Here is a 12,875-nt window from a genome sequence, read left to right on the forward strand (position 1 = left end):
CAGGTTCACAGAAGCAGATACTCGCTCTGTGAAAGGAAAAGTCTGATTACCTTTCCTCCTTTGTATAAGAAGGAAAAAGGAAGGAAAAGGAATGTTAAGTATCAGGCCTCCTATGCTGGAGATCCCTCAAAGCTACCATCTACCCTCTTCCACTCTGCTCTGGGAGGCTGGGACACTCATCTTTTGGGCCTTACTTCCTAGATTCAGCTAGCAGGAGTCTGTGGCAGGGGAATTAGGGGCAAAGGGAGAAGTAAGCCAAGGTATTTTCCCCTGGGCTCCCTTCCCACTGTGGCCAGGTCAGGAGAGCTGTTCCTCTTGAGAGGTTGCTGGGCGCCTTTCCAGCAGCTGAAGTCACAACAGGATCATACCCACTCTACTCACCTCAGTCCAGGCCCAGTGGTACTAATGACTTCTTGTATTTGCTCACTTAGGATAAGCTAGCTTTGTTAACTTCTGTTGTGTCTTAAGTTTTCCTAAGGTTTCTCCATACCTTTTCCTGGTCCTTAAGGAAAACACTTCAGTATGTGTCACTAGTTTCTTGCCAGGACTCTACTTTAGTCAAAACCTTATTACGGTAAATGTCAAGCATGCTGTAGGCCCTGTACCCAGTACCACAAGAAAACAAACAAAACAAAAACCATCACCACTAAAGAACTTACTATGATTTTCATTCGAATTTCATTTAATTTATAATGTAATTAACAATTTTAAAATATTGTCTTCTATTCTTGAACCTGTTATTCCCAGTTTTTTAGGTATTCTTTTATTTCCTCATGAGGTATTATATTTCCTATAAAGGATTTGTATAGTTTGTAAAGATTATTCTTAGTTTTATTGGTTATTATTACAAATGAAATATTTTCTTTTTTTAATTACAGTATTTCCTTTTTCCTAATGGGTTATTATTGCCATGTAGAACCAACATCTTACCTTGTTGAATTATTTTACTAATTTTAAAAGCAATGTTTTGATCCCTCTGGGTTTTTTTTTCAGTATGGGGAACTGAACCCAGGTCCTTCCTGTGTAAGGCCAGAGCGCTGCCACTGAGGGTACTCCCAGCTCTAATTCTCTTGGATTTCTAAGTAGCAAATCAGATCAGCCATAGGAGGGCCCACAACCCTACCTCTCAGGATCTGAGGCAGGAAGGTCAAGTTCAAAGGTAGCCTGAGCAAAACCCTGCCTATCTCACACCAGCATCTCCCTGAGAAAAAAGGTCATGTATGAGTCTTTGTTCCTAATTCTTATCGATGCAATGGCTGGTACTTCCAGCACAGTGCTGGATGGATGTGGCACTGATGGGTCACCTTGACTCATTTCTTTTTTCCTTTAGCTCCTCTTGTACAACATAAGCTGAACAAAATAACAGATTTCATTATGTCCTCCTCTCATTTCTCTTAGCTTCATCGTTATTAAAAAACAAAACAAAACAAAACACCCTAAATCCAAAGCTCAGCTCTTAGCTTTTTGTTTTGATTATTTTCAAATCAATGTGTTCAGGAATCATACTAGCCATACATTTGTCATGTTATTACTATGTGCACCCAAATAATGACATAATAGAAATAAGAAGTCTTGACAATCTCATCCTATTGAGAAACAACCCTATGTGTTGTGAGCTCTGGCAGATTTAAATAATGAGGCTCAGGAAATTCCTACATACAATGGTCAAGTGAAAAAAATCAATTCATATACTTGAAATCATGAAGATGGTCACATCAAACAGCCTATGATTTACCATTTTAGCTTTGAAATTGGAAGGAAAATATGCAGAAGAGAAACAGCTTTTTTTTTCTTTTTAATGAATGTAATAACAGAAGAGTAATGAGGTTGGAAAACAGATGTGGACAAAAGGAAGCTTATGCTACAGTGTGGCCCACACAATCTGGAGAGGAATGATAAAATAAAAAAAAAAAGCAAGCACACACAACGCACAACTTTACAAGCTGTTTTGAGTCTTGAATTAAAAGGAGTAATCAGGCAAGGCTGACTTATAAAGGGTCAGGGGGTAGCATCCTGCAGCAGAGACTAAACAGAACTCTTTTGCCTTAAGTGTCCCTTGCCCAGCTAGGTCTGGGAAGAAACATTTTCTTGGATAGCAGCCTCTCTGAACGTATTTTTGATTCAGCATTTAATAACTGCCATCTAACTGCCTTTCCTTGCCCACTCGCTCCCCAGGGAGGTACTTCCCTAATGGGTTGGTCCTTTTTAGTCTGGTTTTAAGTCTCTGGCTCTTTACATTCTTATGGGGGCACCTCAGTCTATTGCTATGACTTCCAGGCAAAATGTGTCAAATTAGATAAATGTGTTCGGGACTGGTTTGGGAGCACACTCGCTCTTTAACTGACTTCTTCCCACAGCCCTTTCACCATGTCTGCCTCCTACAGTCAATTCCAAAGTGAGGAAAAAAATTCCAACCTAAATCCTAAATCCAGAGTTGTTTTTGAACTGTAACAGCACATGCACAAGCAACACCAAGATGTAAATGCACAGTGTTGGCAAACAGAAGATAAAACCTGATCCTGTTTCTAAGATTATCCACACTAAGATAGTTTTCTTCTGCTCTGCTGGGCAACGGCATGAGTGGTAGAATCATCAGACATCTATCAGTTTACCAAACTATGTTAGTCTGTACAAAGTGTCCCCCAAAGTGGGGCTGTGAGAAAAAAGCCTGCTGCAGTTTGATTCGGCCTCTGAACGCTTTCAAACTCAACTACTGAAGGCCAGCCAGCATCTAATTTTACCCGTGAGTTCTAGGAGAGAGAAAAGCTGGTGGGAAGATTACAGAGTTCCTTGAAGCTCTGACCTACAACAGGAAGAGGGTTGTCAGCCTTCATGTCTCTCACCCTAAATCCCAAGGAAAACAACAGTGGCAGGGCGTTTTATAACACGTTCCCATTGTAAAATTGCATATTTCAGAAACATGATGCTGGCTTCCTCTTTTTCCATAGACCTCATGTCAGTGTAAACAGATGATCTTAAACTGAATATTTTTACTTAAGTTTTTTGATTGCAATGTGTCTAATGTACTTGGATGCATCTTTTTCCCTTGGGTTTCCTGGTAAAACTGTGGCAACCTACTATTTTTCAGATTGGCGAATACTTCTCCACATTTGGCTCAGATCACTGAATTAATGCCCTGGGAATCTCTTGTCATGTCAGTGTGAAATACCACAGTGATTTCAAGCTCCTAGGGCGTTCTGAGAAGACAAAATAGGGTTTAGAAGTGAAGTCTTGATTTGGGGTAAGTTACTTAATTTCTCCCACACTTATATGTGAAATGTGCTTAGTAAGGATGGGGAAGGGCTGCAAAGCAGATTAATAGCAATCTATGACTGCAACCTATCCAGTGTTTAATTCTCACAGCAGTTCAATTAAGAGTGGCCATTGTTACTAACAAGTCAAACATAATGCTTTAGTTCTATTTAGGAAGGTGCCATAAAGTGACATTCCTACAGTAAAAGATGACCTCAGGTACCCCGTAAACCTCTCAGAGGATCGGCCAACAGGAGGGCAGAAATGATAGCCAGTGTGTGGTGTTCAGGGAGATCTCCAACAGGATAGTCCTGAGCCAGGAATGGACAAGTGCCCATTCTAAGGTGCCCTTGACGCAGAACATTAGCCTCTTCTTGGAAGTAAGCTAATGGAAGAGAATCAAAACCAAGAGAAGCAGCTCCCATGGCTGGAAAACTTAAATGGCTTCATTAACATTCTTCGGCTGACCAGCCTGCTTTGCTGCCAGTAACCTAAGGAAAGGACCGTGACTTAGACCACCTCTTTAGTGGATCAACTGATGATGTCCTGAAGGCCGGTGGACAGGAACTGGCAACTACCGTGTTCTAAAGTCAGAGGTAGATTTTAATAAGAAAGAACAAAGCACAAACCACAGTGGAACATTGACCATAACTCCGGGTTGTTATCTGGCTAAATTTCAGTCTTCTCAAATTTTGTGTGCCTTGAGAAGACAGATCAACACAGATTAGTTCTCTGAGCTTTGCTTCTTCTCCCCAGACTCTTTCAAAATTAAAAAAAAAAAGAAAAGTAAATCAAAGTAAGGTACATACTAACTACAATAACCTAAGCATCTACAATGCTTCTGATATACTGCTAATCTACCACTAGACTTCTCCTCTGTGTACAAGAATATTTTTGAAGGGGTCCAGATTCTGAAAAGCTACTTTAGTATCCAATAGAGAATAACAAGTTTACCTCTGGCATTCGGACAAGATGTTTAGGAGAGAAAGATGACTTATACTTTACTTAGACCATCAGGTTTAAGAAGGAAACTCATCTTTTAATCAGAAATGAAACAAGAATCCCTAAGAGCTCAAGGCTCACTGCAGCATCTGTCAGTTTAGAATGGATTAATAAAATTAAGAGGGACAGTAAAATCTTATCTTGAGGGAATTACAAATACAAATCCATATGCTACCATACGTAGGATGGAATTGTCTGTTGTCAATATTTAGTTAGTATTTTGTGGTTCTTGTATAAAATGACACCTGGTTTCCTAAATAAATTACAGCAGTATGTACTAATCCCTGGTCCATCACATGAGGTCACTGAAATGTATTGGTAACAATTCCTCTCTTAAGAAATTCATGGCATAAGCAGTGACCATCCTTCTATATTGTATTAAGATCAAGGGAAGTGATGGGAGACAAGTGCTGGAAGGAGGGAGGTCAGAAGGAAAAAGCTGCCCCTCTCATTCTCACCGAAGTGTAAAGAAAAGACAAAAATACCATGATAGGCTGGGAGTTTGGTCTGGTGGTAGAGTGCTTGCCTAACATGCACAAAGACCTGGGTTCCATTTCTTGGTACTACCTATATAGAGAAGGCCAGAAATGGTACGGTGGTTCAAGTGGTAGAACACTAGCCTTAAGAAAGCCCAAGAATAGTGCTCAAGCTCTGAGTTCAAGCCCAAGGACTAGCAAAAAAGTACTATGACATGGTTAAAATGTGTGCTACTTTTGATAAAAAGACTATTGAAGCAACTGAGGTATTCCAGCCAAAAGAAAATAAGTTTGTGCAACACATTCTTGAAGAAAGGTTTGAAGATAGGACTAAAATGCCAGACTTCTCTATTATTTATTCACAATGTAAATTTAAGAATTTTCTTCTCCTCTATGCATTATCAGTAAAATGGATGACTTTTTTTTTTTTTTGCCAGTCCTAGAACTTGAATTCAGGTTATGGGCACTGTTCTTGGACACTTTTTGGTCAATGCTAGCACTCTGCCACTTGAGCCACAGCACCACTTCTGGCTTTTTCTGAGTATATGGTACTAAGGAGTTGAATCCAAGGCTTCGTTCATGCTAAATGAGCACTCTATCACTACATTATGCTTCTGGCCTGACTTTTTTTTTTCTTTTCATGGTCCTGAAACTTGAATTCAGGGCCTTGTCCTTTTCAGGTAGATACTATGCCTCTGTCACTTTTTACATCAATTGTTTTTCTTATATTTGCTCACTGTGACTTTCCTACACCTGCTTTCCTGGGCTTCTAAGCACATAAAACCACATCCAAGCTTGTTCTTGGAAAAAACTTTTTACTTGGTTGGGATGATAAACATTATTAGGCACCATACCTGCCCCCTTCCATAGGTTTTAGATTTATATTGCTTCTTTAACTTTTTATTTATTTTTTGCTTGAGGGCAGGTAGTAGTTGGGTTTGCACTGAAAGCCTTGTGCTCTCTAGACAGGTGGTTTACCACTTGAACCATGTCTCTAGCCCTTCTCAGGTTTGGATTTAAAAGGAAATAGTCCGGATGGGCATGCTCTATAAGTATAAAACACAATGTAAAATGTTTTTCAAAATCCCCAGGCTGGGAATGTGGCTCACTAGTAAGAGTATTTGCCTAGCATGCATGAAGCCTTGGGTTCAATTCCTCAGTACCACATAAACAGAAAAGGGAGAAGTGGCTCTGTGGCTCAAGTAGTAAGAGTGCTAGCCTTGAGCAGAAGTAGTTCAGGACAGAGCCCAGGCCTTGAGTCATATATATGTGTGTGTGTGTGTGTGTGTGTGTGTGTGTGTGTGTGTGTGTGTGTGTGTGTGTGTGTTTGTCAGTTATGGGGCTTATAACAACAAAGTCAGAGTATAGAAGGAAATCTGGAGTTTCAAAAAAACTAAGTTTGATCAGATTCAATTTTCAAGGAAAAAGGGAAGCATGGCCTCCTTTATCCCTCAAGTCTAAGAGCAAACTTGCATACACAGTAGCATGCCAAGGAAACCATCAAGAATCTAAGGCGCCTTAGACTCAAACCCCATCCACTTAATCCAATAATAAGGTATCACTCACTGTGCATCTAAACAAATTGCTAGGATGTCACCACAAACAGCTCAGGGAAAAGAACACTGTGGTAAGGTTGTCCACAAGGACAACTACACCAGAAATTGCTTCAATTTCCAAGCCTGCCACACAGTATGGCCAAATGAAAAGCGAGTAAGAAGACTTCCAAAGAATAAATCCCCTGGAACAAAGACTTATAGTCCTAAGGATGTCTGCAATTCTGCCCAATTGGTAGTCAACACCGGTTCTCTGTGAGGCTTTTGAGCATTATCACAAGAAGAAAAATGGAATGTAGAAACCCAAGATGGTACATTCTGTGGATTATGTAGAAGGTATACGTGGAAAGAAGCCTTGACACATTCTTCTATCATAAATTTCTTCCAAACCTAATCTGTCTCATATTCTCGGTTATTGTTGAGACAGAGTCTTGCTTCATACCCCATGTCAGCCTCCTGTTTCAGGTCCTTAAGTATAGGGATTAAACCTTGAGCCACCACATTTAGTCTCAGTTTCTCTTCTTACCTGGCTAGTAACTCTGAGGCAAATAGTTATCTCTTGAAGTAACCTACTGTTCTGTTCTCTAGCAAATCATCAGCGAGAATAGTAATTTTTTAATAGGCAACAGAGAAGGAAAAACTGTAATATTTTGATCTGACCGAAGTGGAAGAATCTGCTCCAATCTCTGGTAGCTCTGAAAAAAAAGCAACATATGAAACTTCAATAAGTCATTGTGCTCTTTCTACGACAATTACAGTCCTTTGAAAAATCTGCCTGGGTGCCTCTGGAACAAATAGAGATTAATGAAACTAAAGGCCCACAGAGGAAGGTACCTGGAAAAAAGAAAATGAGATGACACAAGAGGACCATTTCATTGTAACCAGACAATTTCAGAACTGAACAGTTGAAAAGGAAAAAGTGAAACCAGCTGAAGTGCAGATGAATTTATAGTAGATTTTTCTAGGTCAATAATGGTTTTGTTGTACCATTGCTGTTAGTAAGTATAAAAGAACTTCCCAGCAACTGAATACTATTTACCAGTGATTCAAAGCAGTATACATTTTTTCTAGTCTTAAATGTGATGAAACATTTTAGAAAAACAGGAAAACTGGATTTAACAGTGGAGCAAGGGAGAGGCCAGCGCTCAAAGGATGAATGAGGCACCAACTGACGCAGTACATGGACTTCTAAACCACTGAGGCCCTCAGTAACAGAGCTTGGCCGAGCTACCTGTACAGCTGGGACATGGAAGTCCAGGGCAGAGGGAAGAATTGGGGGAGGCCTCACCAGCCTACTGAGGGCAAGGCAGCAGCTGCCCAGCAGGGTTCAATCTCTTCAAGGTTTCAGACAGAAAACATCCACTGAACTTTCATAGGGGATTGTTCTCGAATAATATACCCAAGGAAAAGAGACTGACTTTTGAATTTTCTCCTTAAGGTTGTCTCTCGAATGATGGAGGGAAAAGTTCACTACTGGGGTTTTGAACAGGGTCCCAGTGGGCCAGAAGGAGAAAGCCTGAAGGATTTAGGTCTTCTTAAGGCTTTCTTCTCCAGTGTTCCTTTGATATGTAAATTAGACACCCTCTATTCAGTTATGGAGTTAGGCAGGCAAACTATCTTGCTGAGCCTTAGTTTTCTCACAAGGAAATTGAGGAGACTGAACTTAACTAAAAGCTGGGTATAAAATAAAGTTAAAACCAAAACAAAGGGCAAGCAGAAAACCACTTCAGCTGGAATGTGATGACAGGACTTTGGTGACTCACCATCCCCAGGACCTGTTTCTATGCCGGGTCTGAGAGTCTACCAGTGATAGACTCACCCCAGATTCCTGAGGGTGACTCCTTTCATGCAGCCACTGCAGACAGAACAGGAGTAACAATAAAAACACAAATGATAGGCTGGGCGCCAGTGGCTCACACTTGTAATCCTAGCTACTCAAGAGAATGAGACCTGGAGGATTGAAGTTTGAAGAGAGCCTGGGCAGAAAAGTCAGAGACACTCCAACTAACTAGTAAGCAAGCAAACAAACAAACAAAAAAGCTGGATTGGGGGTATGGCTCGAGTGGTGAAATGGTAGAGAACCCGCCATGCGTCAGGAAGTCCAGACCCTGAGTTGAAGTCCCAACAGACAATACAAAGAACAAGCATACACACTAACCCTAAATTAACAGTATAAGCAGAGAACAGTATTGAGTTTTTGTTACAAACCAGGCATCGTTAATTATGAGAGACATTTAATCGGAACTTCTAACACTAATAGTAGACACTAATGGTATCTCTGTTTTGCAGATAAAGAAACTAAGGCTGAAACCTAGCAGCTAGATGAGTAGTACAAACAGATGGTTCAGCAAGGAATCACTGGAGCCTCCTAGAGTCAAACCTGAAGCTTTGGAGACCCCCAGGCTTTGGAGCAGCCCCTAAGGAGGACAGGTGGAAGTCCTTAGACAGAAGGCTGAGCCCAGTGAGGTGGAAGGCAGTAGGCACGGCAGGCAGGGCTGAGAGAAGCCAAGTGGCTACTCTGTCACACCACTACTGGGATGGAGACCAGGAGCATTCCTTGTGTAAGACAAGGGCAGAAGATGAGAGAGAACTTTTAAGGCAACTTTCATCTCCAACATGCTACTTGAAGGGCCCATGTTCCATAACGATTCAGCACTGTTTAATTCCCAGGCTTTTTTTTCTTTTTTTTAAGTTCTCCATTTCTATTAAAAAAAAAAAATTGTATGTTCCCGTGGCCCTGGAATGCCTGCCTCCGGCCCCTCTGGAGCCCTGGGTTATGTGAAAGCAGCCGTGCCAGCTGGGCCATGGGCGGGGCTGAGTCTTCCTGGCTGGCTTGTGACATATTCCTGACGTACTGTGTGGTCAAGGAGCTGGAACTGGGGGGGCTGAATAAGGGCCAAGCCTTGCACTTCAGCTTCCTGACCTGGCAGCCATTCAGAGAGACCCTGCTAAGTGCTATTTCCTAAATACACTCTCTTTTCATAACAATCTTACCACATTGCTTTCCTTTACAAGCGCTCTTAAAAAAGGGAACTGGACTCCTTCTGGTTAATCTACACAGACTACATTTGGAAACCATCAGAAACTGAACTCTAAACAAAACGTTATTAATGTGTTGTAATCTGCCCTCTATGTTGCAGATGAAAAGAAAATGTTTTATAGTTTCAGAGCATACGTTTTAATTGCCTTTTAAGAGTGCATATACTTTTAGTACTTCATGTTATAAAACTGTAGTATCTGTTTCTTGATAACTGTTGAGTGATCTCAGCTATTTTTATTACTTTTTTTTTCTCCTTATCCTTTTCTCCCTTTCTCTCCTAAACTGCCACCCATGTAAAGATCTGTTAGATCAAGCTATTGATATGAAGTTCACATATTTGGGGGTCTTCATTATAAATAGCTTCTTTACAACCTCCACCTCACTATAAAACACGTGTGCCTGAAAATGAGTTCTATAAACAAAGATGGAGTGGGTGGCTTTGTCTAATAATCCAGTATAGCTGGGAACCTAGAAGTCTAGCCTTTTCCCAGTTGCTATTGCTTTTTTTATGGGGGCCAGATGACCTGCAGAGATCTGATGCTCTCGCTACTTTTCTCAACTGTACAGCCTGGTCTCAAGAGACTAACATATCAGTCATCAACCCAGAGGTTTCCAGGGCAGAGACTTGGATGTACCCGGATCCAGTCTTCTTCCAGCAGTGAATCCCAAATTCATTAGAGTCAGGCCTAGAGTTAAGAAAGTCTCCATTTGCTTCTCACCAGGCCCATGTGTTGTTGGAAAGCCAGGTCACTTGACAGGCTTAGCAGTTGCTGAGGCTCCACTGTATCAATCTTCAGTTGGGCCAACAGTGCCCAGCTCCCATTGTAATGATCTAAGACTGGCTCACAGGAAATGAAATGGCCTTTCTGGGCTAAGTGTTTCCTGGTGCTGGGCCAGAGGAATGAGGGTGTTGGGTCATCTGAATGCCTGGCTAGGAGGTAGGAGTGGGATTGTACTTTGGTTTCCAGACTGGCTCACGGATAGTAGGAGCTCACACTGTTTTGAAGCACCCCAAAGGCAGCCAGAAGTAATAAAAGCATTTCTGAGCTCATCCAATACAGGAACATGTTCAAAACCAGATTCACAGTCTTCTTGGACCAGAGGGGACTCTGAGAGATTCTAGATCCATTAGTCACTTCTGGGGAAGGAAGCATCAGAGGTTAGCTTCTGAGCCTGGTTTCTAGGTCTTTCTACCGTTCTTCCCCACAGCTACAACACATGCATCAGTTTGTGTCAGACAGGACTACCTTTTCAGCTGTCTGAAAAATGGGAAACTATCCCTTTAATTTCACTTTCTTTATAGAGATAATCATCTTGCTTATCTCAAACAGGACCTCAAGTGTTTGCAGTGATGTCTCCAGTGCTTCCCTAATGCCTTCATGACTCACAGCTATTATGGCTTGATCCAAAACAGAGAGGTTCTCCTTTACAATCTCAGTCTCTAAAGTAGTATTTTAGGAAAAAATGAGCCCTTTTCTCTGCCCCTTCCCTTCTCACACATGCACTGAGTATTCTTCCAATGGCTCAGGCAGGCCCTATTAGCACCTGACAACAGAATCTACTCTGTGCAGGTGCTTAGAAATCCAAGCTACAATTTCTATCTTCAGTTTGATTTTCTATCCTCCTTTTACATTTTTGGGGGGGCTGGTCCTGGGCCTTGGACTCTGGACCTGGGTGCTGTCTCTAAGCTCCTTTTGCTTAAGGCTAGTACTCAATCATTTGAACCATCCCACCACATCTGGCTTTTTTCTGTGATTAACTGGACAGAAGAGTCTCACAGGTTTTCCTGTCCAGGCTGGCTTCAAACCAAAATCCTCAGATCTCAGCCTCCTTGAGTAGCTAGGATTATAGATATGAGCTACCAGCACCCAGTTTAGAACACTACATTTTTGTTTTCTATTGATGTATCAGTTAGATAACAATTTTTTACTCTTTTGACCAATAACAGATTATAAGTTAAGACAATATTAGGGAGGGAGCAGTTACCTAAACATCATTGAAAATGACTCATGCTATCAACACTTTACAAACTTGTAAAGAATTTTCAAGAATTCTTTAAACTGGGCTCCAGTGGCTGATGCTTATAATCCTACCTACGCAAGAGGATGAGATCTGGAGGACTACAGTTTAAAGTTGACCCAGGTAGAAAAACTATTAGATTCCATCTCCAATTAAACAGCAAAAAAGAGGGCTAGATGTGTGGCTCAAGTGGTAGAGTTCCTGCTGAGTTCTGAATTCCAATCCTGGTACTGAAATTATCTATGAAGATTTCTGAAATTACATTATAAGAACAAAAAGTTTTACCTTACACTAGTAAAAGGAAAAACGCTTCTGTCCCATAACTTTTGGATTAACTGGTGCTTTTAAAACAAACTTAGTCACATAATTCCATGTTAAGACACTAAAGTATTTCTGATGCTAAGAGCTCACTTTTTTTTTTTGTTGTTGGGTGTGTATCATGACCTTTTGTGCTAGCAAATAAGCCTTTGGAGGATTAAAATTAACTTTTCTCATCCTAGTTTTAAGGAGTGCTCTGCTCTGGGAACATTAAAAAAAAAGGCTGAGCCAAATACCAGTCTAGCAGAGTTGATATTGCTTTCAAGGCTTTTATTTTTTTCAAAACAATTTTTTTCAGGAATAGTAGAAGTAGGAAATATATTCACATGTGTGTATATATATCTATACATATACATGCATATATATATTCATCTAAACGAGGTCCTATCTAGAATCAAAGAAGAACGAAGTTTCACACTCCTAGTTTTAGTATATTTCTTCCACAAAGTGAATGTACGGCTTTAACTTTCTTGATCTAGAGCCGTCACCTACCTTATCCTATGTTCCTACTATGGACCACATAGAATATTCAATGAGGTCTTGGTATCATGTATGCTAGGAGTCATACTATCAGGGTTGGTCATCTGCCTGCCACAGAGCTGGCAAGATCATTTCCCACAGTGACAAACTCCTGAAACTACCATTCAGGACTGAGGTCAGTCTTGCTGAGGCAGCAGGCAAATTCTCACCACACAGCCTCTGCCCTCTGATCTTACATCTTACTCTTCCTCCCAAGGCCTGAGGCTCCATGGGAATTCATGCCAGGCTGGGGCTTAGACCCTTGATTGTTAATATCTTTGTAAGTTGTTTTCTTTTAAAGGTCCTGGGAAACAGATTGTGACCATTACAGGAATGGGCCTTTAGACTTCCATATATATTATTTTAAAGCATCGGCTACAACTCATACATCTGTTCCTTCATCCAAGAATAAGGAACACAGAACAAATATGCGAAATCATTTAATTCAACTCAGAAGTAAAATCAGGCCTTTAAGAACATTAGTCTTTAAAAGGACTCAGAAACAGTTCTATCTATAAAGAGAAGGGATCTGAAAGGCTTCCTCAGAGGCCTTGATGGGGGAAAGATTCAAGAGGTGCCCAGAGAGGAAGAAAGAACTCCAGAAGAAGTGAATTCAAAAGAGATTTCCAAATCAACATCCAAACCAAAGAGATGTGGAAAAATTCCGAAAAGTATCCTAACAAAACATCCCAACAA

At 40.9% G+C, this 12,875-nt stretch overlaps 1 protein-coding gene across 15 annotated transcripts in view; it reads right to left on the bottom strand.

Annotated features, from left to right (window-relative positions):
* The window catches only part of Bcas3 (BCAS3 microtubule associated cell migration factor), a 481,230-nt gene that overhangs the window by 107,343 nt on the left and 361,012 nt on the right, over positions 1-12,875 (bottom strand). The window contains exon 24 of one of the 15 annotated variants that reach the window (XM_090351169.1): positions 6,884-6,978. The exons of the other annotated variants lie outside the window; for them this stretch is intronic. Within the exon in view, the coding sequence (XP_090207295.1) occupies positions 6,899-6,978 (80 nt within the window). The 3' untranslated portion in view covers positions 6,884-6,898. Of the gene's footprint in view, positions 1-6,883; positions 6,979-12,875 lie in introns of those variants that run through there. 15 annotated transcript variants of the gene reach the window in all.

The sequence above is a fragment of the Megascapheus bottae genome, chromosome 17 (assembly GCF_031878675.1).
Source record: "Megascapheus bottae isolate mThoBot1 chromosome 17, mThoBot2.hap1, whole genome shotgun sequence".
In the NCBI taxonomy this organism is placed as follows: domain Eukaryota; kingdom Metazoa; phylum Chordata; class Mammalia; order Rodentia; family Geomyidae; genus Megascapheus; species Megascapheus bottae.